We start from the raw sequence: 26,689 nt of genomic DNA, 5'->3' as shown, positions 1-26,689 counted from the left end.
GTACTTATGACACAAATACTGTACCATTTAACCCATGCCTATAGTCTCATTTATCTTTTTTTTTTTTTTTTTTTTGAGACATAACCTTGGTATGTAATTCAGTCTGGCCTCAAACTTGTGGTCCTTCTTGCTATTTAGACTTCTGAGTTGCTGGGATTACAGATGTGAACCACCATGACTAATCAGAGATTCTTTTTTTTTTTTTTTTGGTCGGTCATGGGGCTTGAACCCTGGGCTTGGGTGCTATCTCTCTGCTCTTCAGCTCAAGGCAAGCGCTCTACCGCTTGAGCCCCAGTGCCACTTCGGGTTTCTAGTGGTTTATTGGAGATAAGAGTCTTACACTTTCCTGTCTGGGCTGGCTTTGAACTGTGATCCTCAGATCTCAGCCTCCTGAGTAGCTAGGATTACAAGCGTGAGCCACCGGTGCCCGGCCAATCATAGATTCTTAACTAACATGAAAAACCTACCCAAGCCAACTGGATCTCATGATTGGGCCCAGTGAGTCTATATACTCATGCTGTTTAGTAAGTCCATTTAGCTCTCACACTAAGCCTTTTTCAACTTAGTCTAAAATTTAATAGTGAAAGATGGTATTTAGCTGCCCTGCCTAACTCCTTCCTTTTTTACAACTGATTTAAAAGCTGAGGAAGAAAGAAGAATGCTATTTTATCTATCTGGAGAACTTAATACCACCATTTAGGAAAATATCAATTCTACCAACAATAAAATGTATCCATTTCAATGTAGAAAAAGTAAGTAATGTATATATATCATGTTTTGGGACCTCTGTCTTGTTCTTTGTCTTCTTGTGAAGAGTGATAAGTATAGCCTATAAAGTGATTTTTAAAGTATACATCATAGAACAAAAGCAGTTAGAGGTTAAGGAGTAACAATCAAAATTTACCTCCCGTTCTCTCCTCTCCAGGTAAGCTAATTCCTGCTCCGACTGTTTGATCTTCCGGTGGATTTCTAAGTTTTGCTGAGAAAAGAAGGAATTCTGTAAGCCTAGTAAAAGTGGTTTCTGTATTGAGAGAAAATTTAAATACAGTTCTTATCTTACAACATCTTCTGGGAGTATGAAAGGACATGAGTCCATCTAGAAGCTTTGTTCATAATTTGGCTCCTTGGTTATAAATAGGAAGACTGGAGTTCATAACAATAATCACTACATGAAGAGATAGCAGTGTTGAATCACTTATAGGGAGAACTGCATATTGTTACAGATGGAGAAAAACCAGGTGAAGCTGCCAAGTACCAAAGAAGAAAAGGTCTGAGATCTAACTATTAAGTTAGTGGCAAAACTAAAATGATAAACTCAGTGAAGTCAACTTTCTTTCTACTAATCGTTTGTATCTGGTGTCATAGTCATATTGCTTGTCTTCGGTCTGTACTCTGAACTTCTTTAAAGTGGGGGGCAGTCTTAATTCAAAGCAATTCATGAATAAAAAATGGAACAAAATTCATTTTTGAATTTGATTCAAGTCCAACTGATAGGAACTGGAGACAATATAGGTCAAGGAAAAATAGCATAAGCTCCTTTATTCCCATAATGTTTCATCAATGCTAAGAGTCAAAATCTAAAACATCATGGACTCACATCACTTCTCAGCCTTTTGGCTAAGATCAGTTAAGTATAAATAATACCTTGTGCAGATCTGACAGCTGCTGGTGTTTGATTAGAACTTCTTTATTGGGAAACTGCCTTCTGCAGAGCAGACAAGCCAGTTTATTCCAGTCAGTGAGTTTGTCTTCTTCATTCTCCTTCTTGGTCAGCTCTTCCCGCTGTTGGGGCTGTGCTGTGCGAGGCTGCAGGGGAGGGGTCTGTTCTTCTTCCTCTTCTTCTTCATAGTCACTGTCTCCTCCATATTCACCCAGGAGGCCAATCAATGGGTTTACTACCTTAGGCTGGAAGAAGGCCAAGGATCAACATCAAACTCAACCTACATTTGGGGGCCCATTTTTTAGATATTCTGATGTATCTCCTTTGTCCTCCTTTAGTTGCAGTAACAACCTGGATTTAAAACTGGACCAATAACCTTGTTGTCCATTTCCTAGATGAAAGCATTATGACTAGAGTTTGATTATGTCCCTGGCTTACTGTAAAACAGAGAAGTTCCCATGTAAATGATTTTAGCAAGAGAATGAAGAGAAGATAGAGAAAAGGGAATATGCATAGAAAATAGCAAAAGAGGGCTGGGAAGGTGGCTCAGTGGTAGAGCGCTTGCCTTGTATGCCTGAGGCCCTGGGTTCGATTCCTCAGCACCACCTAAGAAAAAAGCCGGAAGTGGCACTGTGGCTCAAGTGGTAGAGCGCTAGCCTTGAGCTGAAGAGCTGAGGGACAGCATCCAGGCCCAGAGTTCAGGCCCCACGACCAGACCCCCCCCCCAAAAAAAAAAGAAAATAGCAAAAGAATTAACAAATTTTTATAAAGAAGTGAGGAACACCTCTAAATCACTGTCTGGGGGTGGGGAATCTGACCTAAGGGCCATATAAAGCCTGCAAAATCATTTGATTCATGATGGGACAGACACAGCATGATTCCCAATGCTTCCTGTCAGCTGCCTATGGCTGTCTACTTGTATTAATTTTTGTTGTTCATGAATATTATAAATATCCAAATGAACTGGGAGGGAAGAGGTGACATTGTCCAAAAAGAAATGTATTCTTTTACCTGACTTATGTAACTGTAACCCCGCTATAAACTTATAACAATAGGGCTGGGAAGGTGGCTCAGTGGTAGAGTGCTTGCCTTGCATGCCTGAGGCCCTGGGTTCGATTCCTCAGCACCACATAAGAAAAAAGAAAAAAGCCAGAAGTGGCGCTGTGGGCTCAAGTGGTAGAGCGCTAGCCTTGAGCTGAAGAGCTGAGGGACAGCACCCAGGCCCAGAGTTCAGGCCCCAAGACCGGACCCAAAAAAAAAAAAAAAAAAAAAAAATACAAATGGCCCCTGGCAGAAAAAAGGTTTCCCATCCCTGCAAAGAAACAAAAAGTTCATCAAAGCTATATATAGTGATACATAATAAGTGGTATATAATAACTAAGTGATTTCAGAGGTATACTAAAAGCCACCTTAAAAAGCATTCAGAAAGAACTGGCTCCTGAGAAAAGATATGGGTAAATGATGTGGGTAGATGCTACAATGAGATGAATTAATAAGGTGGAACTGGCAAAAAGTATCTTACTCTTTTAGGTATCTCATAGGTACATATTCACATATACAGAGTCCGTATTTGTGAGATACAAGAGATTGAAAGTACCAACCTTTCGAAGAAGCTCAAAGAACCTTAAGGAGAGGGACTTACTGGAGGGGGACTCTCTTCTTTCTTCACAGTGGGAGGCAGAGGCTTCTTAAAGACGTCTTCTGGGGGAGGCTTCCCCTCACTGACATTTTCTTGAAACTAAGCCAAACCAGAGGTAATCTTATATGATATTCATTCATAACAACTAGGTTAAGAGTTAACCCTAGCTGGGTACTAATGGCTCTTCATAATTCTAGTTACTGAGATGAGGATCTGAGGATCACAGTTCAAAGCCAGCCCTAGCAGAAAAAAGTCCATGAGACTCTTATCTCCAATTAGCCACCAGAAAACCAGAAGTGGTACTGTGGCTCAAAGTGGTAGAGCACTAGCCTTGAGCACAAAAGCTCAGTGACAGTGCCCCGGCCCTGAGCTCAAACCCCACAACAGACCAAAAAAAAAAAAAAAGCCCCATTGATTTGTCTGGTTTTCTGAACCTCCAAGTATGTATAATGTTGCTATAAGTACTTCTGAAATATAGAGACCTTTTTTGGGGGGGGAGAGGAGAAGAGGGAGGAAGGTCAGGTGTGGGGCTTAAACTCTGGGCCTGGGCACTGTCCCTAAGCTGTTCAGCTCAAGGCTGGCACTCTACCACTTAAGCCATAGTGCCACTTCTGGTTTTCTGGTGGTTAATTGGAGATAAGAGTCTCAGACTTTCCTACCCAGGCTGGCTTTGAACCATGGTCTTCAGATCTCAACCTCCTGAGTAGGATTACAGGTGTGAGCCACTGGCTAAAGTCTTTACTAACTTAATTATTTTAGAGCTTGGGATATAGTTCAGCAGTAGACCATCTGCCTAATCTGTGAAAGTCCCTGGGTTCAATCACCAGAACCAAAAATCAGCCAACCAAACAAAATCCCATATAACATTTAGTATAGATTATGTGATTATTATTATGGTAGGCACCAGATGAGACATTTACATATAGCTTGGGCATTGTCCCTGAGCTTTTGTGCTCAAGGCTAGCACTCTACCACTTCAGCCACAGCTCCACTTCCAGCTTTTTTTTTTGTAGTTTAGCAGAGATAAGAGTTCACATACTGGGGCTGGGAAGGTGGCTCAGTGGTAGAGCGCTTGCCTTGCATGCTCGAGGCCCTGGGTTCGATTCCTCAGCACCACATAAGCAAAAAGAAAAAAGCCGAAAGTGGTGCTGTGGCTCAAGTGGTAGAGTGCTAGCCTTGAGCTGAAGGGCTGAGGGCCAGCGCCCAGGCCCATAGTGCAAGCCCCACAACCGGACCAAAAAAAAAAAAAAGAGTTCACACACTTGAGGCTGGGAAGGTGACTCAGTGGTAGAGTGCTTGCCTTGCATGCCTAAGGCCCTGGGTTCGATTCCTCTGCACCACATAAGCAAAAAAGAAAAAAGCCAGAAGTGGCGTTGTGGCTCAAGTGGTAGAGCACTAGCCTTGAGCTGAAGATCTGAGGGACAGCGCCCAGGCCCCACAACCAGACCTCCCCCCCCCCCAAAAAAAAAAGGGTTCACACACTTTCCTGCCTGGTCTGGCAATCCTCAGATCTCAGCCTCCTGAGGTGCTAGAACTTCACTCATGAGTCACTGGTACCAGGAAGCAGTTTATTCTAAGGAAAAAAATATTAGCTGCATACCTGTGCCTCATTCCTGTAATCCTACTAACTTAGGATACTGACTGAGATCCAGGGATAGAGGTTCAGAAGAAAAGTCCATTGATTCCATATCCAAAATAATCAGCAAAAAGCTGGGCTGGCTGGGCCCTGGTGTCTGAAGCTTATAATCCTACTACTCAGGAGAGGCTGAGCTCTGAGGATTGCAGTTCAAAGTCAGCCCCATCAATAAAGTCTATAAGATTCTTATCACCACTAAACTCCTGAAAGGGCAAGAAGTAGAGCTGTGGAAGTGATAGAGTGCTAGCCTTGAGCAAAAGAGCTCAACAACGGTGCCTAGGTCCTGTGCCCAGACCCATGTTCAAAGCACCACAACCAACGACGACAACAACAAAAAGCTGGGTGGAAGACATGGTTTAAGTGGTAATGAAACAAGCAACAAATAGGAATTGCAAGGCCTTGAGTTCAAACCCCAGTACTAGAGAAGAGAGCGAGAGAGAGAAAGAGAGAGAGAGAGAGAGACAGAGACAGAGAGAGAGAGAGAGAGACAGAGAGACAGAGAGACAGACAAGACATATCCTGGTTATTCAGTAATTCAGTAGACTGAGATCAGAATTCTGTGCCTTAAGGTCAGCTGATTACAGTGGTACATTTCTGTCATCTCAGCCAAAAAGACATTTAAGTAGGAGGATTGCAGTTCAGGCTGGTGAAGCGAAAAAGTGTGAACCTATCCGGAAAATATTGGAAGTGGCACTGTGGCTCAAGTGGCAGAGCATTCACCTTGAGCTGAAGAGCTCAGGGATAACACCCAGGCTTAGAGTTCAAGCCCAGTGACTGACCAAAAAAAAAGGATAGCAAAATGAGCTGGGAGAGTGAATCAAGTAGTAGAATTCCTATCTGAAAAGCCTAAAATCCTTAGCTAAAACCTAAGTACTGTCCCTTCTCCACAACATCCCCTCCCCCCCCCTCCCAGTAAAAATGAAATAAAATGCTAAGTGCTACATATGACAGTATAAGATTAGAAAAGAGGGGCTGGGAAGGTGGCTCAGTGGTAGAGCGCTTGCCTTGCATACATTAGGCTCTGGGTTCGATTTCTCAGCACCACATAAGCAAAAAGAAAAAAGCTGGAAGTGGCGCTGTGGCTCAAGTGGTAGAGCGCTCGCCTTGAGCTGAAGAGCTGAGGGACAGCGCCCAGGCCCAGAGTTCAGGCCCCACGACTGGACCGCCCCCCCCCCCCCAAAAGAAGATAGTAGACTTAAAAGTTGCCTTACCCTTGTCATTCCTCTGTCTTTTTTCTCCTTGCTATCTCTTTTAGATACTTCCTTCTTACTACTTGATTTTCCTTGATTAGTAGGTTTCTTTTCCTTGATTTCTTCTTCCTCAGGTGAGCCAGGGTCCTGAGGCACATAGACTTCTTGCTGTGATACAGTTGAAAAGAAGTAAGTCTATTAAATGTTTCACTTTTCCACAATTCCAAGTCTAAGGAGCATAGTATCCTTCTAAGGAAAAGAGTTCTCTTACTCACAAGCCCAAGAATCCATATCAATTCATTCCAAGGGCCAGGACATATCCAGATCACCCAATGTACATTGTTCCAAGAGTAGCACTATTCTTACCTGTAATGCCACAAGGCATTAATTTTTCATATAGGCATCATTCAAATTCCATAAATTTAAACTTTTCCACTGTTCATGCAATGAGCATTCCAAGAATCCAGGAATAATTATTATTTTTTGTTGATTGTGGGGCTTGAACTCTGGACCTGGACGCTGTCCCTTAGCTCTTCAGCTCAAGGCTAATGCTCTACCACTTGAGCCACAGCAACACTTCCAGCTTTTTCTGCTTATGTGGTTCTGGGGAATCGAACCCAGGTTCTCATGCGTTCCTCATGCATGTGAGGCAAGCACTCTAACCACTGAGCCACTTTCCCAGCCCTCAGGAATTGTTGGGTTTTTTTTGTTTTTTGTTTTGGTGCCATTCCTGGGTCTGGGTGCTGCCCTTAGCAGATATCTGGATCAATGCTCTACCACTTGAGCCCACAGCTCCACTTCTGGCTTTTTGTTGTTTAATTTGGAGGTAAGAGCCTCATGAACTTTCCTGCCCAGGTGGTTTTGAACTGCAATCCTTAGATCTCAGCCTGCTGAGTAGCTAGGATTACAGGTGTGAGCCACTGGCACCTGGCCAGGGAATAATATTTTCAAGTGACAAATTATGGGTGTTTTTCTCAAAAGGATATGGACAAAGAAAACAAAGCCAAAACTCACCTGGGTGTTGGGGTCATAATAAGTTCCTGCCAAGGGGTCATAATAGTAGCCAGTAGCAGAATCATATATGTAGCAGTCAGATGATGCTATATAAAATAAAAATCAGAGCCAACATTAGTCACTGTCCAATGAGGCTCTTACTGGGACCTCACCAAGAATGGCCTAATAACTTGGGTAGCCAACCCAAACAGATGAAGAGTAAACACAGTGCTCTCTTTGAATGAGGATTCCCACTCAACAACCTATTCTTTACTAACTTTGATACACACATTCCAAATAATGAGTAATAAGCAAACAAGAACAGGAGAAATAAAACAAAAGTTACTTACACTGTTGTCCTTGTCGATTTGTATCTGAGGACCAGTCTGAATTTCTGCCACCGCCTCTCCTATCTCGAAAATATTTTTTACCCTATTAGAGAAAAGCAAGTTAAAATTATCCAATACCCACAAACTCTTTATCACTCACTGCAGAAAACTCAAAATCACTTTTCAGCCTCCTGATTTTTTTCACCTGACGATTTTAACAGAAGACTCCCTACCTGTTAAAAGCCTACCTGATAGTAATGCATGTGGTCAGAATGGTCCCCAGAATCATTTCTGCAACAAATAACATAACATGTCAAGAGCCTGCTACCAAAAAGTATTTGAGGAATGCCTTATACTATAGATTCACTGAGAAATTATCTTCCCCATTTTTCAGGGAAAGAAACCAACCCAGATAGCAGTGATCTAGATAATCCTGAGGGAAGCAGCAGCTGGATTCTCCTGAAAGCCATCTGCTAGAGCAAAAAAGCAATTGAGTGAAGAGTGCTAAAGCAAAAATTGCCTTATCTCTGTAAACCTGTCTCTTTGATTCATTTACCAGTTTCCATTCCTTGGAGAAGACAAGTAAAAGAGTAAAGGAGGATTAGATTTCTTAGCATTGTAGGGAAAGTCAAGACAGCATTTACTTTGGATTCTACAGAGCATGGATGTATCACTTTTTTTTTCTGCATATTCAAGACATCATTTGAGACACAAAGATACCACACAAAAGCTTAAAGTACCTAATAATGTTACTTAAGAAAGAAAACAATTCTAGTGTCAGCTCAAGACAGGCTACAGGAAATAAAAATGTAGCAACTGACAACACTCTACACCTTATTGTCTGTCCAGCCAGAAAGAATTTCTCCTCAAAGACTGGACAGAGGGTACCACAAAAGGATCTTCATCCCTCTAACTTACCTTCGTTTGCCAGTGGCCAGGTTTACAGCTACCATTTTCCCATCAATGCTAAATGGTGGATCAAGGTTCTGCAAGATCTTCACTACCCGAAGAGCTTCCTAGGGAACCAAAGTCACACTTGAACCCAAAGACAGAAAAAGTCACACCCTGAGAAAGATAACTGCACACAATTTGCCTTCTCAGAAGAGAAATTTAAGAAGCACAATCTTTTGTTCTTTTTCTTTTCTTTTGCTCTGGTACTAGAAGCTTGAACTCAGGGCCTCATGCCTTTTTACTCATGTTCTATCACATGAGCCATATCTCCACCATTAGCTTTTTGTTGGTTATTAGGAAGTGAGTCTCTCAAATTTACCTGGGCTGCCTCCAAACCTCAATCCTCAGATACTAGCCTGTTCAGTAGCTAGCTCATCTGAGTTCTAACTTTTAAGAATAATCACCTCACTTGAATGAACATTAGACCCAAAATAAAGTATTTTTATATTTTAATTTTTTGGAACAAGGTCTTGTTATGTATGCAGGCTGGTCTGCAAATTTCTACACAGTCCAGGCTGGCCTCAAATTCACCATCCACCTGCCTCAGCCTCCTGGATGCTGGGATTACAAGTGTGTACCACCCCCTCCAGCTTCTGAGGGTTCTTTAGCCAGCTGTCTTTAGACTATTTCAAAATGGGGGAGAACTCACTGCATGGGAGTCGAGGTCTATAAAGCCGTAAGTGTGACCCATGGGGCCAGTTCTGTTCTTGATGATACGGACGTTGGCAGTAGTAAGGTGGACATAGGGCTCCAGCACTTCCACTATCACCTCAGGTGGAGTGGAACGATAGATGCGTTTTAGCATGATGGCTGTATGAACCAAAAACAAATAGGAAAGGAGGAAAGAAAAAGAAACATTTCAAGTTTCAAGAGCCTAATGGTCACTTTTTACTCTAGGTAAGTACTTCCTACCTTTCTTTACCAATACTAAGATAATTCCACACTGAATTTATAGCAACTTGCTAATTGGAGGATGTAGATTCTTTCAATTAGCACAGTAAGGCTGACAAGAAACAATTACTTCCATAACCATTAGGGTCTGGACAAGCAGCTGGCTACTAGCCACATTATCAGTCATCTATATTCTCATAGTCTGGTAACATGTACAGATAAACCACTTACTTTTGCTCTCTCCATCCTGGCGTGAATCTCCAGACCACTGTTCCTTGTCTCGGTCTCTTCGGAAAGTAAGCCCTTCCCTCCGAGAATGAGACAAGTATCTTTCTGCTTCTCTCTTTTGATATCCCAAGCGTGCTTCTTGTCCATCTTCCCGCTTCCTAGATTCAAGTTCCTTATCAGCAGGCCGTGGGGGCTGCTTTTCTGATGGAACTGGTATGGATGTTTTCTGAGGTTGAGGGTAGGCTACTAATTCTTGTTTGACATCTGTCAGTAGAATATAAACAGAAAGAGAATCCATATAAGGTTTTATTTAAAAAAAAACAAAACACTACTACTTCAATCCTCCTTACCTACTTATACTGGAATACCTTTAATATACTTCAGAAATATCTACAAAAAGTCTGACAGTTGTTGAAAAAAGACTTATTCTACTAAGCTAATGAGGCAGCACATAAAATAGTTCAAAAAAGTTAACTATCCAAGCATTTAAGAAAATCTTATGAACTTTCTATCACTTATAAAATATCCAAATATAACAAATCCATCAGAATACACTGCTAGACCTAACTGTAAGACAAAATGAGGTCCCAGCCCTCAGGAGACTAAAGCAGAGCAATATGAAATTTGAGGTTAGCCTGAGCTACCTAGTGAGTTCCAGACCAATTAGGCTACATACCAAGATCCTGTGTCAAAAAACAAAGAAAGCTGGGTGCCAGTGGCTCACGCCTATAATTCTAGCTACTCAGGAGGCTGAGATCTGAGGATCACGGTTCAAAAAGCTAGCCCAGGCAGGAAAAATCCAGTGAGGCTCTTATCTGCAATTAACCACAAGAAAACTGAACGTGGTGCTGTGGCTCAAGTAGTAGAGCACTTGCCTTGAGCCAAAGAGCTGAGGGACAGCACCCAGGCCCAGAGTTCAAGCCCTCTGATTGACAAAAAACAAAAACAAAACAAAAAACAAAGGAAGAAGCTGGGCACTGGGGGCTCATGCCTATAATCCTAGCTACTCAGAAAAATAAAACGTGTTCAATGAGTAAGATAAGCCCCATGTCTTCTACTGCTTACCTTCTCTTGGACCCTTGCAGAATGAACATGAAGACTGATGTCCACCAGTACTGGCCTTACACTGAAAAAAAGAGTTCAATTTGACTGTGAACATTTTTAAAAACTTTGTGACTATAGAACAGTAGCACTTGCCAAAAACTGAAACAAGCTATAGCTTAGGATACCCTGAAAAATCTAAAGAATCTGATACCCTTCCTTTTAAAAAAAAAAAAAAAAAAGTATATATTTTTATTGTAAAGATACTGTACAGAGGGGTTACAGTTACATGAGTAAGGTAATGAGTACATTTCCTACTGAGCATTGTTACTTCCTCCTTTGTTTTTCCCCTACCATCCTTTCCCTTCCCCAATCTGCTTTTTTTTTTTTGGTCGGTCGCGGGGCTTGAACTCTGGGCCTGGGCACTGTCCCTCAGCTCTTCAGCTCAAGGCGAGCGCTCTACTACTTGAGCTACAGTGCCACTTCCGGTTTTCTGGTGGTTTATTGGAGATAGGAGTCTCACGGTCTTTCCTGCCCGGGCTGGCTTTGAACCGCGATCCTCAGATCTCAGCCTCTTGAATAGCTAGGATTACAGGCATGAGCGAGCCACCAGTACCCGGCTCCAATCTGCTTTTTTTAAACAACAATGCAGACAGGATCCAATAAGCACTAACAGCTATCTTATGATAAACATCTGGATTGTGGAACAGCCCATCATGCCTTTGCCTTGAACAGGTGTCTATAAAGAAAGAAATTTAACTCAGGAAATGGGACTGTTAAATGTCTTAAAGAATAGCGTTGCTTCAAAAACCACTGTCATGTTTTAGTCTGTACCTAAAACATGGTCCTAAACCATGGTCTCATGATTATGAAACTCCCCATTGCTATTTAACTGGAATTGAGAAGAACTAAATTATGAATCCCTTTCTTAAATACTAATAATGAGGAATAAGGAAAACGTATGTGATAGCTATGTGAAAGACACTAAAGGAAGGGGATATTCACTAACTCAGAACAATGGACACTTTGGACCACATAGTTTGCTAGCTAGAATAGTTAGAGCAGTGGCTAATGCTTAAACTGCATATAACATGTGCTATGATACTTACAAAGCTCATATCTACTTTATGTTACTACTTGTTGATTTTAATAACAAGTGAAATAAGCACTATTATCTTTCCATTTCATAAATGAGGAAACTGAGGTCTAAAGAGGCTATGCAACTTGAGCATGGTCACTAGTCAGTTATTTCACTGTTATCTTTTCTATACGTGGATAATACACATACTACTTTCCATTGTGAAGTGACAGTGAGCCTCTTCATAGGTGTAGGTACCTCACCACTGTAAGTAAGCTATGGCCATATGTCTTGCTTTGGTCAACAGAATTTATGTAAATAGTACTCAATACTAGGTTTAGTAGAAGCTTTAAGACCACTGCTTGTGGGGAGGGGCTGAAGGGGAGAAAGGGGAAAAGGGAGAAAAAAGAGGGAGAGGGTAACAAAAGTACTAACTACCTTATTTATATAATTGTAACCCCTGTGTACATCACCTTGACAATACAATTAAAACAACAACAACAACAACACAAAACTTCTTGTATGAAAGAGCTTCTTGATCTTTCCTTTAGGTCAAGAGGTCTCAATCTTTTTTTTCCCTTGTCAGTCATGGGGCTTGAACTCAGAGCCTGGGCACTGTCCCAGAGTTCTTTTGTTCAAGGCTAACGCTCTTTAAGCTACAGAGCTACTTCCAATTTTCTGGTGATTAATTGGAGATAAGAGTCTTATGGAGCTGAGAATGTGGCTTAGTGGTAGATTGCTTGCCTAGCATACATGAAGCCCTGGGTTCAATTCCTCAGTACCATATAAACAAAAAAAGCCAGAAGTGGGGCTTTGGTACAGTGCTAGCCAAGACTGGCCAAAAAAAAAAAAAAAAAAAAGTCTTACGGACTTCCCTGCCCAGGCTGGCTTTGAACGGCAATCCTCATATCTCATATTCCTGAGCTGTTAAGATTACAGGTGTGAGCCACCACTCCACTGTGAGCTCCTTTTTGAGATTATTCCTTTTGGCCTCAGTCCTGGGATAAGAAGCTAAGTGACACAGAAATGTATCAGGTGTTGCCAAGTGCTGGTTGTCATGCCTGACAATCTTAGCTATTCAGGAGGCTGAGATCTGAGAATCTGAAGCCAACTTGGGCAATAAAGTTCCTAAGACTCTTATATCCAATTAGTCACCCCCAAAAAGCTGGAAGTGGAACTGTGGCTCAAGTGGCAGAGTGCTAGCCTTGAGCACAAAATAGATAGCACTCAGGCCTTCATTTCAAGCTCTAGGACTGGCACAAAAACAAAAACCTAAACCTTAAGGGAATATTTATGAAATATAAGTGCTTTGGGCCAATAACAACCAGAAAATCCAAGTTGTATTTTATTGAGACTAACAAATATATCAAGCTAAGGTTCTTTTTGTATGTTCTTTTTTTCTGGTGCCTCTACTATACTGGGGCTTGAATTCTGAGCCTTGCACTCTTGCTTTCACCTTTTCTGCTTGTGCTCTATCACTTGAGCCTACAATTTCAGCTTTTTGCTGGTTCATTGGAGATAGAGATCTTGCAGAGTTGCCTGCTCTGGCTGGCTTTGAACCTCATTCTCAACTCTCAGTTTCCTGAGTAGCTAGAAATATAAGTGTGAACCACCAGCACTTGGCTTTCAAGCTAAAGATTTTACTGAATGTTTCAGGTATCTTAATATTTTTAATAATGGTTCAGAAACTTTATATATTTTTAATAATTCTTGTTTAAAAATTGTTACTATAAAGGTGATATACAGAGGAGTTACAGTTACGTAAGTTAGGTAATAAGTGCATTTCTTTTTGGACAATGTCACCCCTTCCCTTGCTTTCTCCCATAAGAAGTCTTTTTAAGTGAAGTTGCAACAATGAAAACTGAAATTATGTTTTCATACTCATTATAATCACAATCTATACTTCTAGTAAGAATACAGTCCCCAAATTTTATATATACCATTCTAAAACATGGAGCTTGACAGACGTAAAATGCAATGGTGCCAAGTTCTATAGTCTCAGAAACCTTAGAACATCCAAAAATAAAAGGACAACTCTCATAGAACCAGCCACTCTCCAAATATCTTTCCAAATATCAGTTGCTTTATGATCACCCTCAAAAAGAGCAACTGAGAAGAGGTTATAAGTCATGGAATGGTTATTCTTTGAATAACCAACAAAAATATGGCATGTGCCCCTGGAAAAATTCAAGCTTAGAACCCTGAATAGCCTTAGCAGCACCTGAAAAACAAGATGACCTTGTCCTGCACTCTACTTCAACTTAAGTAAACCAGGAAGGAGAGTTTGGCCTTTGATAATGTATTCTAATGAGGAGCACTCCTGGAAATATGGAAGACCTGTCAATGTGTCATGCTTATTCCCCCTCACCCAATCACTTTTTAAAATGAATGATGGATGAATTTACTTACTTATTTTTCTTTTTCAGATGTTTAAAGAATTGGTACTTACTCGTTTGCAGTACCAAAAATCTGGGCTTGGTACATACTCGAGGGTGACCTCTTTGTCATGGATCATTAGAGTTCCCTGTAAAGAAGAAGACAGAAGCCATCAACCTCAATCCTCAGAAAAATAAGGAGAGACAGGAAGGCGTAGAGAGCCTTTCCAGTCCCCAAGATGAAACATTTTATAGAGTGAGCTTATTCACCAATAAAAGGAAATGACTGTTGTAAGCCGCAGACTTGGGGCAGTATGGAAAAGCAAGCTTAAGTTTAGGACAGGGAAGTTGGAGAAGGTGAAATCAGTCTTCAGCCTTGGTTCCAGCAGGCTGGAGAGTGTCCTTGCCCAGTCACTCTTCCAGAAGTTGTGTAGTACATTCTCCTAGGTTCTGGCAAGTCCCTCAATTGGCTCCCCAACACTATCAAGAAGCAAATTCTTTCTTCTGCAGCACAGAGGCACAGAAGCCCTCTCCATTTTCTTCTTTTCCATTGCTAACTCACGTCTCCTTGGAAAAGTAGAAAGGTCTATAACCTTAGTGTCTAAAAATTTTCTTTCAAACATTGGCTGCATGGCAAAAGTACCAGGAGAAAAGTGTAACACTCAAGACAGGAAGAAAGGAAGGTGAAAGCTTCACAGATTTTTTTTTTTCTTATGGCAGAAAAATGTGAATGGCTGGTGGCAGCACTGGTGGTCGCAGCAATATCACCACTCTGGCTCTAAGCTTACACAATGAAGCATCCCTGAAATCTAAGGAGCAACCCACTGGCAAATAAACCTTTAGGAAAGCGTGACATAGGAATAGGTGGGGAAAGGGGCTCAATAAGTCTGCAGTTACAGAGCTCCTTTGCCTATTTTTGGATAAGTCACAGATTCTACTTCACATCAAGAAAAAAAAGTTTTAGTGAATATAAGCCAGCAGGTATGTATTGGAGTAGAGGGGGAAAAAAATCTGCCTACTGACAAGGGACCCTCACCCACACTTGTAAGTGAACTAACCGAGATGCGACTCTGGAACTAGCCCCTGCGCTGTGTTCATTCTCCGCCCTCTAGGGTCCTCTGTGTCTCCTCAGACAGGGCTCTGAGTTATACAAGCCATTTCCTTGCAATTGGACCTCAGTTTCTTGCTTGAATCCATACATCTGTCAAATAATGCTTTACCTCTCTGCTTTTAACACCAAAAGAGTCAAGAAAAATACATAGAATAAGATTATTGTCTTGTTAAAAAACAAAGAAAAACTGCCCACCTACCTAGGTTAGAATCTGGTCTCTGAGAAATTATCTCCTGGCTTGCTCTCAAGGCTACAGGATAGTAACAATAAAATTGCTAACATTTACTAGGCACTTACTCAGAGCCAGAACTGCTAAGTACATTATCATAGTGAATCCCCCTAATTAAATCCATGAAACAACATTTCTGATTTCCAGATGATCAAAGCATATACTGACAGGCTAGCTCACCCAGCTGGTGAAGGTCAGAGTTGGATCCACCTGTGGCTAGAGAGAAGGGACCTTGGTCTCATTAAGCCCTTTCAGTATTAGATGGGCGATGCTCAGGAGACCATCAGGAATGAGAGAAGCATTACAAGTAGGGAGCATCAAGGGAGCATTACTCTGTTAAATTCTACTCATTCAGGAAGTTAGTCAAGACGGTCTGCTCCCTTCTAAATCCAGACACATCACATCACAACATTTAAGAGTGTGGACTCTCTCAGCACTCTGGAGATAGAGGCAGGAGGATTATGAGTTTGAGGGCAGTTTAGGCTACCCTGTGAAATTCTGTCTAAAACAAAACATGGACTCTGGGCTAGGTTCCCTAGCAAAGGTTTTTTAACCTCTTTGCCTTATAGTATTCTCATACATAAAGTGGGATTAAAAGCACCTACCTCTTAGGGAACTTGTAAAGATTTACATAAATTAAACCATGTAAAAAGCTTAGCATGGTGACACATATCTGTTCCTAGGCAAAAATAACAAAGAAGCAAAACAAAGAACTGGGGGTGTATTCAAGGTGCCTCAGTGTGAGGACCAGAGTTAAAACCTAGGTATTGTCAAAAATGAAAATAAAAGTTAAAACCTAGGTACTGTCAAAAATGAAAATAAAAACAAAAAAAAATCATATTATGTTTAACATGGGAATATGAGAGCTTAATACATGCTATTTCAAGTCCTAAATAATGAAAGGACTAGCATCAGCAGGGATCACTTCACCTTACTGGCCAAATGGGAACATTTCTTAGCACACTTTAATCTTCTGAAGACTAAGCTTTCAGAGGTAATGGTCAGCACACATCATAAACTTTGATCTTTGTTGTTGGGTTATAGGGCTTGAACTCAGGGTCTGGTCACTGTCTCTGAGCTCTTTTGTTTAGAATAGTGTTCTACCACTTTGAGCCACAGTGCCACTTCCAGTGGTTAACTGGAGATAAGTCTCACAGACTTTCTTGCCCAGGCTGGCTTTAAACCACAATCCTCACATCTCAGCCTCCTGAGCAGCTAGGATTACAGATGTGAGCCACCATTACCTGACTAGCAATTTTATCTTTTTTTTTTTTGGGGGGGGGGGTCTGGTCATGGGGCCTGAACTCTGGTCCTGGGCGCTGTCCCTCAGCTCTTCAGCTCAAGGCTAGTGCTCTATCACTTGAGCCACAGCGCCACTTCTGGCTTTTTTCTTTTTGCTTATGTGGTGCTGAGGAATCGAACCCAGGGCCTCATGCATGCAAGGCAAGCGCTCTACCACTAAGCCACCTGCCCAGCCCAGCAATTTTATCTTAATGACAGTGCTTTATGTCAGTTATCAAATTGATGGTCCAGTTCTTAAAAGTCCAGGTTATGTTTTGCTGGCCTTTTATTATCAACATTACAGAAAAGGAGCTTAATATACTCTTGTTGCCTGAACAACAACAACAAAAAAAACTAAATAAAACTAACCATCCCAGAGGACCAGAATGCTTAGCACACAGTGGCTCTGGAAGGAGCTACTGCTGCTCTTTTGAACAGTAGTCACCAGGACAAGGCACTACTACTTATTTCAGTTGCAAATGCTAATTTCATCACGTGGAGGCATCAGTAGGTTCAGAAATTCCATTATACTCTCAGAAAACAAATAGGCTGTTCTAGAAGATGGATGACCTTTTGTCAAGTGTAGGGAACTCCCCCTGCCAGAAGTCTCCATAGGCATGTCAACTTTGAGATTATCTCCATCTCATGTATTACAAAAAGGCAATGATTTTTTTTTGGGGGGGGGGGGGTCAGTCATGGGGCCCAAACTCTAGACCTGGGCACTGTCCCTCAGCTCTTCAGCTCAAGGCTAGCACTCTATCACTTAACCACAGTGCCCCTACCAGCTTCTTCTGCTTATGTGGTGCTGAGGAATAAGACCCAGGGCCTCATGCATGCAAGGCAAGCACTCTACCATCAAGCTACTTTCCCAGCCCAAAAAGGCAATGATTTTTTATTCTTATAGTCTCCTACAATTCATGTAGTTTTTCTTTTCAATCTGCGCATCATTACACATTAGGCAGCCAGTGATTACAGCTAAAGAATATAAAATGGTCTTAATAGTCAAGTGTTCTAGTAAGAATAAACAGTCACAGGAAAAATATGAATAATCAGGTTTATCTATGATTTGATTCCCAGCTGTCATAAAACACAGCTTAGATAGGCAGGTACTAGGTCTTGAACTCAGGGCTGGGTGCTGAGTTTTTTCACTCAAGGCTGGCACTCTTCCACTTTAGCCACAGCTCCACTTCCTGCATGAACTGGCTTCAAACTTCAATACTTATATCTCAGCTTACTGAGGAGCAAGGACTATAGGCACGAGCCATTGGCGCCCAGCTCAGCCAAGTCATACCAAACATAGGCATGACATACATATACTCAATCCCTCCCCATCCCTGCTATGTCTTTTCTCCAGATTTCACTCAACAGATATGCCAGTGTCTCCTAGGGATGTCTTTTCTATGTCTTTTCTCCAGATTTCACTCAACAGAGATATGCCAGTGTCTCCTAGGGAAGTAACCTGTGGGGAAAAGAATTAACAAACAGATAGAATGATGCAATCACTTTGAGCGGCTGCCCGTGCTTAATTGTCTATTATCCACCATCTTCATCTACTAGATGTTTATTCATCGGAGCTGGAGGCATGACTCAATAAATAAAGCACAAGTACAAGACCCTAAGTTCAAACCTCAGTACAAAAAGGAAAAAAGAAAAAAAATATAACATCACTTGAAATATCAGATTATTAAGCTACTAAAGCAAAGGTACCATGAAAGCTGTAAGTCTGACTAAAAGAGGCATCATATATTTGAAAGTAAAAACCTCTCCAGCACTGTCATATTAAGTTTAAATTAGACTAAAACATGCTAAAGTCCTCTCTAGCCCAAAGCCCATATAAGACACTCCTACATACATCTCAAAGTGTCTTAATGTAAAGCTGCAAAAAGCTATAATTTGTACTTCAGAATGGCAAAGCAAGTCTTTATTCTCTGACCCAGGAACACCACAGAAGAGCAAACTGAGTCTGAAGGTATATACTCCTGAAGGTATATATGGTAGAGTTAAGATTCTACCATATGTTCTACTTGAAGCAAGGTACCAGGAGGTACAAGAACAAATCGAAAGGAAAGAACTCTTCTTTGCATTTTTGCTGAAGATTGTCAACACAAGCTCACTATGTATTAAGAATATGAGTATTATGTGACCTAACAGACGTTCTCATTTAAAGCACAAAAGACAGGCTCAAAGGACAGGGAAAGAAGTATGCAAGCTTTGTGACTATAACACACTGAAAAATTGGCAATCACTCTTGGTTAATGTTCTTCCAAACAGGATGGGAGAATCAGGTTATTGGTGGCTGAAAACTAGTACTGATCCTCACAAGTAGGGCACATATAAAACCTATTTACACACAGAAAAGTATGTCTGGATACATGGAATGTCTGGCCCAAGATTACAGGGTTAGCAATATATACTGTATAAAAGTCAGATTTCTTTTCATAAAACTGCCTTAAACTTCTAGATATCAGCCAATTCATTATCTTTGTAAAACCAAAGAAATATATTCTGATGAAAAGGTGTTCAAAGGGCTGGAAGGGTAGCTCAGTGGTAGAGTGCTTGCCTCACATGAATAAGTTCGATTCCTCAGCACCACATAAACAGGGAAAGCTGGAAGTGGCGCTGTGGCTCAAGTGGTAGAGCGCTAGCCTTGAGCTGAAGAGCTCACGGACAGTGCCCAGGCCTAGAGTTCAAGACCCACGACGACCAAAACAAAAACAAAAAGTTCAAAGGAATAAGAGAAAAACTAAAGAAATTCATAGAACCAGGCACTGATGGCTCATAGCTGAAATCTTGGCTGCTCAGGAAGCTGAAATCTGAGGACTGTAGTTCAAGGCCAGCCCAGGTAGGAAAATCAGTGAGACTATTACTTTCAATTAACTACCAAAAAAGGATAGAAGTGGAGCTGTGGCTCAAGTGGTAGAACACTAGTCTTGAACAAAAAAATCTCAGGGAAAAGGCAGGTGCTGGTGGCTCATACCTGTCATCCTAGCTACTCAGGAGGCTGAGATCTGAGAATCTCAATTCAAAGCCAGCCTAGGCAGGAAGTCCATGAGAGGCTTACCTCCAATAAACCACCAGAAAACCAGAAGTGGCGCTGTGGCTCAAGTGGTAGAGCTCTCGCCTTGAGCTGAAGAGCTGAGGGACAGCGCCCAGGCCGAGAGTTGAAGCTCCATACTGCCCCCCCCCCCCAAAAAAAAAGCAAGCAAGCAAGCAAGCAGCTCAGGGATAACAACCAGTCCCTGAGTTCAAGTCCCAGGACTGGTGCTTGTACACATGCACCCAGGCAAACATGCATGCATACATGCCACGCATGCATACACATACACACATAGACACACACACACACAGAGGCAATGTACCCACAGCAAGTTTTTAGACTGCTAGTAGAGGCTTGCTTCTTGATACCATTGCTAATCCATCAAACTAACCTGCTAAAGGTAGTCTTTCTGCTCTTAAAGTCTCTACAATTACTTTAGGTGTTGTGCTAATGAACAAAAATAATATGCAGCATGTGTAACTGTGTATGCTGGTATTGGGGGCTTAAACTCAGGGCTTGGGTACCATCCCTTAGCTTTGCCACTCAAGGCTAGCACTCTACCACTTGAACCACAACTCTCCTCCTGGTTTTTTGGTGGTTAGCTGGAGATAAGAGACTCACCAACTTTCCTGCTTGGCTGGCTTCAAACCATGATCCTTGATCTTAGCCTCCTAAGCAGCTAGAATTACAGGCATGAGACAATGGCACCCATCATCTTCCTCCTTTTTTATTTTCCCCCTGGTTGGTCGTGGGGCTTGAACTATGGGTGCTGTCCCTCAGCTCTTCAGCTCAAGGCTAGTGCTCTACTACTTGAGCCACAGTGCCACTCCCAATTTTCTGGTGGTTAATTGGAGATAAGAGTCTTATGGACTTTCCTGATCAGGCTGGCTCTGAACCATGATCTCAGCCTCCTGAGTAGCTAGGATAACAGGTTTGAGCCACCAGTGCTCAGCTTCCTCCTTTTTAGAGTAGGCTTCACCTGAAAGCACCCATCCCAGAAAACCACGTGGACAGTCACCTACAGGAAAAGGAATTCATTTGCCATTGGAGGCTGACAATAGCATCTCCCCCACGGAAGATGGATAAATGGCATATGTCCTTTGTTCAAGGTCAAATTTATAGTCAAGGGGACTAGGGACCAGAAGTATGGGGAGTCGTCTGTATGTGTGCTCACCTAAAAGCTAAAGATGGCACATAGCTGAGGCAGTTTTCTGATTGTAACAGTTACAGTTAGGCAGCACTGCCCTGATGCAGTTGGGGTCTAGGGGTAAAACATGGATCTAGGAAGTGAAGTGGGAGGAAAAGCCAGGGCTGAAGGCCAGCTGCAGTTAGACCTGGTCAGATCAACTGGTTTTATGGGAGGGGCTGAGGATCTGAGATGGAGGGCATGCTAGCATCACTTTCTACTTGTGTTTTCCATCTCCTAATAATGACATCAAATCATGAATCCATCAAGGGATCAGTCTATTCACTAGGTCCTGGCCCTCATGATCCCCTGAAAGACAACATACCAGCAATGTGTTTTACTAATTTCTAAGCATTTTCTTAATCAAATGAAGTTGAAAATTAAGATTAATCATCACAAACTCATCCCTTATCAACCTGACACCAAACATACCTCTTTAGATTCCATCCCTAGTCCCCAAAAGGTTCCTGTCCATCTTATCACGAAAAATGCATTTCGTCTACTCGCAATATAACCCATAATGCTAAACCATTCCAACACTGTTCAAACGCCTAGGTTCAAAATCTGAGACTCAAGAGAGCTTTTATCTGTGAGCGCCTATAAAATAAAAAACAAGTTATCGTACTACCAATTTACAATGTCACAGAGTAAACAGATGCTCACATAGCCTGCCCATTAGGATAATTCCATTCATTGCCTACAGCTTTTCCTGTCAGACATTTCTACGCTTTTCACATTTCTAACATTCTGGAATCTCTACAGCAGCTTCAGCTTTACCCTCATAGTTCATAATCACCTTACGGGGACTGTGCAGAGATGCTCTCCCTGCCACAAACTTGCCTGGCCTCCTAGGCCTTCCTTTGAAATATGAGTAGAAGTCTTCAGGATCCTCAATTCTTGCATTCTGAATGCTAGAAAAACCAGTACATGGATAGTAACTGGGCCCACTTCCATGAGTGTTTGGGCATGATAAAATTAATCCTGGAGAAAACAACTTCCTAGGAAGCCCTGTGTGAACAGAGTATCCCCAAAGATGCTCCAACTTGTTTTTTTTTTTGTTTTGTTTTTTGGGTCCGGTCATGGGGCCTGAACTCTAGGCCTGGGTGCTGTCCCTCAGCTCTTCGGCTCAAGGTTAGCACTCTACCAATTGAGCCACAGCGCCACTTCTGGCTTTTTTCTTTTTGCTTATGTGGTGCTAAGGAATGGAACCCAGGGCCTCATGCATGCAAGGCAAGTGCTCTACCACTGAGCCACCTTCCCAGCCCCAACTGTTTTATTTTTGTTGTTGTTGTTGGTCATGGGGCTTGAACTATGGGCCTGGGCGCTTTTCAGATCAAGGCGAGGGCTCTACCACTAGAGCCACAGCGCCACTTCCAATTTACTGGTGGTTAATTTGAGATAAGAGTTTCACAGCTTTTCCTGCCTGGGCTGGCTTTGAACCATGATCCTCAGATCTCAGTAACTAGGGTTACAGGTATGAGCCACCAGCACCCGGCCCAACTTGTTCTTTCCTAACAACTGTCTCAGTTAAAATAATTCTGAGGACTGCAGGGTTTTTAGTTTCAGATAAAAAAGAGGCTTTCTCCTATGGCAGGACAAAACTCCCCCCTCCCCCCCTACACAAAGTAAAGAGCACTTCGTATGTATCATCTCTATAAAATTCTTAAAAATGTATTATCTCTTAAAATTCTGAGGTAACTTGTTTAGCTGACTTTTTTCTTCTAGAAAAGGTAAGATTTTAGCCAGTTGCTGGTGGTTCATGCCTTTAATCTTAGCTACTCAGAAGGCAGTTTAAAGCCAGGCCAGGCAGGAAAAGTCCAGGAGACTCATCTCCAATCAACCACCAGAAAACTGGAAGTGGAGCTGTTGCTCAAAGTGGTAGAACACTCGCTTTGCGCAGAAAAGCTCAGGGACTACACTCAGGTCCTAAGTTCAAACCCCATGACTGACAATACCCCCTCTTCCACAAAAAGAAAAGAAAAGAAAAAGGTAGATTTTAAAATTCAACATGTAGGTATGCTTTATCATCTAGGTCTCTAATAAATCATGTCAAGGTAGATGAAGCGGGGGGGGGGGGGAGTCTATGAAACAATGTGAAAATGTAAAGATTTTTAACTTTATTTATTAAATAATTAAATAATTAAAATATTTCCTTTTATTCTAGAGCTAACTATGGGAGGTGCTGAGGAACACTGGAGCCAATGTAGCATCATGAGGCCCACAAGTCCTGTGACACTGGACAGACTAGGCTATATTGTTGAACCTACCATAAAGGCTACATAGTACTTTTTAGGAATCCCTAAAAACCAGCAGCTATTCTTAGCTATTATTATAATTTCACCACTGAAGCTTAGCATATTTTCTCTTTGTATTTTCTTTTTCTGCTGTTCTGGGAATGGAACCCAGGGCCTCATGTACATTAGGCAAACACCCCACCACTGGGTTGTGACTGAGACATTATTTCTGTTGGTTCTTTACTACCTCCCACTGAAGAACCTTGGCTTTCTTGAAAGATGCCTCTATTTAGCCCCTCTTGCTCCAATATTCTTGCCTAGATGCTTAGAAAGCTCTGCTGATTTACTCTCTGCAGAAACAATATCCTGAAAAGAGGAATAAAATGTAGAGCTATCAGACTTCTGAACATAGTATCATTCAATCAACGTTCTAGTGAGGTTGCTACCCACCATTCTTTTTCCTAAACAAGTTATAGATACAGTATCAGTCAGACCCTGTAAGCCTAAGAACAGAAGGTTCAAGTCATAAAAGGACTACTTGAAAAGGTTGGGTTCTTAACTCTTTTTGGTAAACTCGTTTTGTTTTTTTTGGTCAGTCAAGGGGCTTGAACTCTGGGCCTGGGCACTGTCCCTTATCTCTTCAGCTCAAGGCTAATGCTCTACCACTTGAGCCACAGAACCACTTCTGGTTTTCTGAGTGGTTTATTGGAGATAAGAGTCTCACGGACTTTCCTGCCTGAGTTTGCTTTGAGCCATCATCCTCAGATTTCAGCCACCTGGGTAGCTAGGATTACAGGCGCAAGCCACCGGTGCCTAGTTGGTCAACTCATTCTTACATGCAAATAACACACAGAATTATCATATCCAGCCTGATAAAAATGAAGGTAGGCTTTTACATTTAAGCTATGCTAAACTTAGTCTATATTATAAAGCAGTATTTGCTAAGCCATATGGCTCTTAATTTAGAAGTAATTATTTGATGAGAGGGAAATAATTATTTGATGAGAGGGAAAGAGGGAACAACTTACACTAAGCAAAAAGAAAGAAATGTACATATCCCTGATTTGCAAGAAATAGTAATCTTGTCAAAGTTTACAGAATTCATAAACTTTATAGACTATTATAACGACAATTTGCCTTGTGAAGTTAAGATGTGTTTGTGACTGTAAGTATCGCTATCCCACAATACTGTGAAATTTGTGAAATTTATGTAATCAATCTCAATTTTTAAAAAGTTTAAAAATAAGGTGAAATTGAAGTAGTTTTCACAGTGACAAAAAAAATAGAAATAATTGTTTACTTCTCCTTGGGAGAAAATCCCTGACTTTTTTGTTGTTGTTGGTTGTGGGGCTTGAACTCTGTCTGGGCTTGGGCACTGTCCCTGTGCTCAAGGCAAGCGCTCTACCACTTGAGCCACAGCGCTACTTCAGGTTTTCTAGTGTTTTATTGGAGATAAGAGTCTCACTGGACTTTCCTGCCTGGGCTGGCTTTGAATGGTGATCCTCAGATCTCAGCCTTCTGAGTAGCTAGGATGATAGGTGTGAGCAGCAATGCTGGGCTCTAATCCCTGACTTTTAACTAAGCACATAGCTAGCCTAGAATAAAGAAGTTATTTTCTTCCCTTCTTACAGCTTAGTGTAGACAAGATTAAATTTTTTTTTTGGGGGGGGGGTGGGCAGTGCCAGTAGCAGGGCTTGACTTCAGTGCCTTGTATTCTCACTCAGCCTTTTTATTCTCAGCTGGCATTCTATCCCTTAAGCCATACTTCCACTCACCCTTTTTCTCCTCTTACCAATGGTTAATTGGCAACAGAGTCATATGGACTTTTCTGCCTAGTCTGGTTTTGAAGCTAAATCCTCAGATCTTAATTTCCTGAGTAGCTAGGATTATAGGCATGAGCTACCAGTGCTCAGCTGACATGACTAAACCTTAATGAAGTGGACTTATGCTAAAATTAACCTTAAAAAGGGTCCTTCCTTCCTTCCTTCCTTTCTTTCTTTCTGGTCGTGGTCCCTGAACTGGGCCTGGGTGCTGTCCCTCAGCTCTTCAGCTCAGGGCTAACGCTCTACCACTTGAGCCACAGCCCCACTTCTGGCTTTTTTTCTTTTTGCTTATGTGGTGCTGAGGGCCTCATGCATGCAAGGCAAGCACTCTACCACTGAGCCACCTTCCCAGCCTCAGGGCTCATTTTCATCCCACTGATTTTCCATTAGCAAGACAAAACAAGTGATAGTAAAGTGGCTATCTTGGACAACAAAACAGGACTATCAGGCTGAAAGAGACTTGGGTGCATAATGATCACAGAACTACCATAAGCAATCATGGATGAGCCAGGTACCAGCAGCTCTTGCATGTTATCCTAGCTAATTAGAAAGCTGAGATCTGAGGAATTAGTTTGAAGCCAGCTATTGAAAGAGTAAGGAGCTAGGGCTCCTGGGCAGCATCTTGGCCTAGTAGGCTGAAACCAGATACAAGAAACAGCTGTAACAGAACTTGCTTCTGCCTCTCCCTAACCCAAGAGGGATCAGATTAGGAATAACAACCAATCAAAACATTGTGCGATCTGACCAATACAGCATTACCTTCAAAAATGCCTAACAAACTGGGTGCTGGTAGCTCACGCCTGTATTCCTAGCTACTCAGGAGGCTGAGATCTGAGGATCACAGTTCAAAGCCAGCCCAGGCAGGAAAGTCTATGAGATTCTTATCTCCAATAAACCACTAGAAAACTGGAAGTGGTGCCGTGGCTCAAGTGGCAGAGCCCTAGCCTTGAGCTGAAGAGCTGAGGGACGGTTCCCAAGCCCAGAGTTCAAGCCCCACGACTGACAAAAACCAAAAACAAACAAACAAAAAGGCCTAACAAGAGCCAGGGTACCATTGGCTCATGCTGTAATCCTAGCTACTAAGTAGGCTGAGATCTGAGGATCATCGTTCAAAGTCCACAAGACTCTTATCTCCAATAAACCACCAAAAAACTGGAAGTGGTGCTGTGGCTCAAGTGGTAAAGCACTAGCCTTGAGCTGAAGAGCTCAGGGACAGCACTCAGGCCCAGAGTTAAAGCTTCACAACTGGAAAAAAAAAAAAAAAAAAAGCATAACAGGAGCAACCAACCAGAGCATATTCCATTATGTAAGATTCGGATTTACCAGAGCACAGAGACAGAGAAGCAGATGACACGGAGAGCCAAGAAAGGATGGATGACTCACGGACAGAACATAGGAGAGACCACAGAATGAACAGAGAGAAGTGGCAGCAGTGACCACTGAGCTACCTACTTCTCTTTTGAAGTTATCTAGAATGAGCTCTTCATACTCATCTTCCATATCATAAACTTTGTTCATTTAATTCCTGAAATAAGAACTTGAGAAAGCTCAGCACCAGTGGTAGTGGAGCTGGAATACTGGCTGCCACTAAACTACAATATTAAGCAGGCACTGATTGCTATAGAGCTATAACTCACTCGTCTATGCCTGCTGCTGGGTCAAAAGGACTATGTGGTCTCTGATCATCACAAGCAGCAGTAGAAAATTCTGTCTCGGGGCTGGGAAGGTGGCTCAGTGGTAGAGTGCTTGCCTTGCATGCATGAGGCCCTGGGTTCGA

The 26,689-nt window shown here is 42.0% G+C and overlaps 1 protein-coding gene across 5 annotated transcripts in view; it reads right to left on the bottom strand.

The window, feature by feature from the left end:
• Nucleotides 1–26,689, bottom strand: part of LOC138824096 (RNA-binding protein 6-like) — a 72,038-nt gene that overhangs the window by 3,766 nt on the left and 41,583 nt on the right. For 4 of the 5 annotated variants that reach the window (XR_011370988.1, XM_070017813.1, XM_070017814.1 and 1 more), the window contains 12 exons: nucleotides 14,086–14,160; nucleotides 10,583–10,643; nucleotides 9,521–9,781; nucleotides 9,048–9,208; nucleotides 8,366–8,463; nucleotides 7,696–7,738; nucleotides 7,469–7,550; nucleotides 7,140–7,225; nucleotides 6,147–6,293; nucleotides 3,303–3,398; nucleotides 1,645–1,905; nucleotides 905–979 (listed from right to left, as the gene is read on the bottom strand). Coding sequence is in view for 4 of the 5 variants with exons in the window: in XM_070017813.1 (XP_069873914.1) it covers nucleotides 905–979; nucleotides 1,645–1,905; nucleotides 3,303–3,398; nucleotides 6,147–6,293; nucleotides 7,140–7,225; nucleotides 7,469–7,550; nucleotides 7,696–7,738; nucleotides 8,366–8,463; nucleotides 9,048–9,208; nucleotides 9,521–9,781; nucleotides 10,583–10,643; nucleotides 14,086–14,160 (1,446 nt within the window). In the remaining variant the exon portion in view is untranslated. Of the gene's footprint in view, nucleotides 1–904; nucleotides 980–1,644; nucleotides 1,906–3,302; nucleotides 3,399–6,146; nucleotides 6,294–7,139; nucleotides 7,226–7,468; nucleotides 7,551–7,695; nucleotides 7,739–8,365; nucleotides 8,464–9,047; nucleotides 9,209–9,520; nucleotides 9,782–10,582; nucleotides 10,644–14,085; nucleotides 14,161–15,069; nucleotides 15,238–26,689 lie in introns of those variants that run through there. The other variant, XM_070017816.1, reaches the window with a different exon arrangement.

This window comes from Dipodomys merriami, unplaced genomic scaffold, assembly GCF_024711535.1.
Source record: "Dipodomys merriami isolate MVZ:Mamm:240054 unplaced genomic scaffold, mDipMer1.0.p SCAF_125, whole genome shotgun sequence".
Classification (NCBI taxonomy): domain Eukaryota; kingdom Metazoa; phylum Chordata; class Mammalia; order Rodentia; family Heteromyidae; genus Dipodomys; species Dipodomys merriami.
The sequence above is the reverse complement of the archived record's forward strand: the minus strand, read 5'-3'. Positions and strand labels throughout refer to the sequence as shown.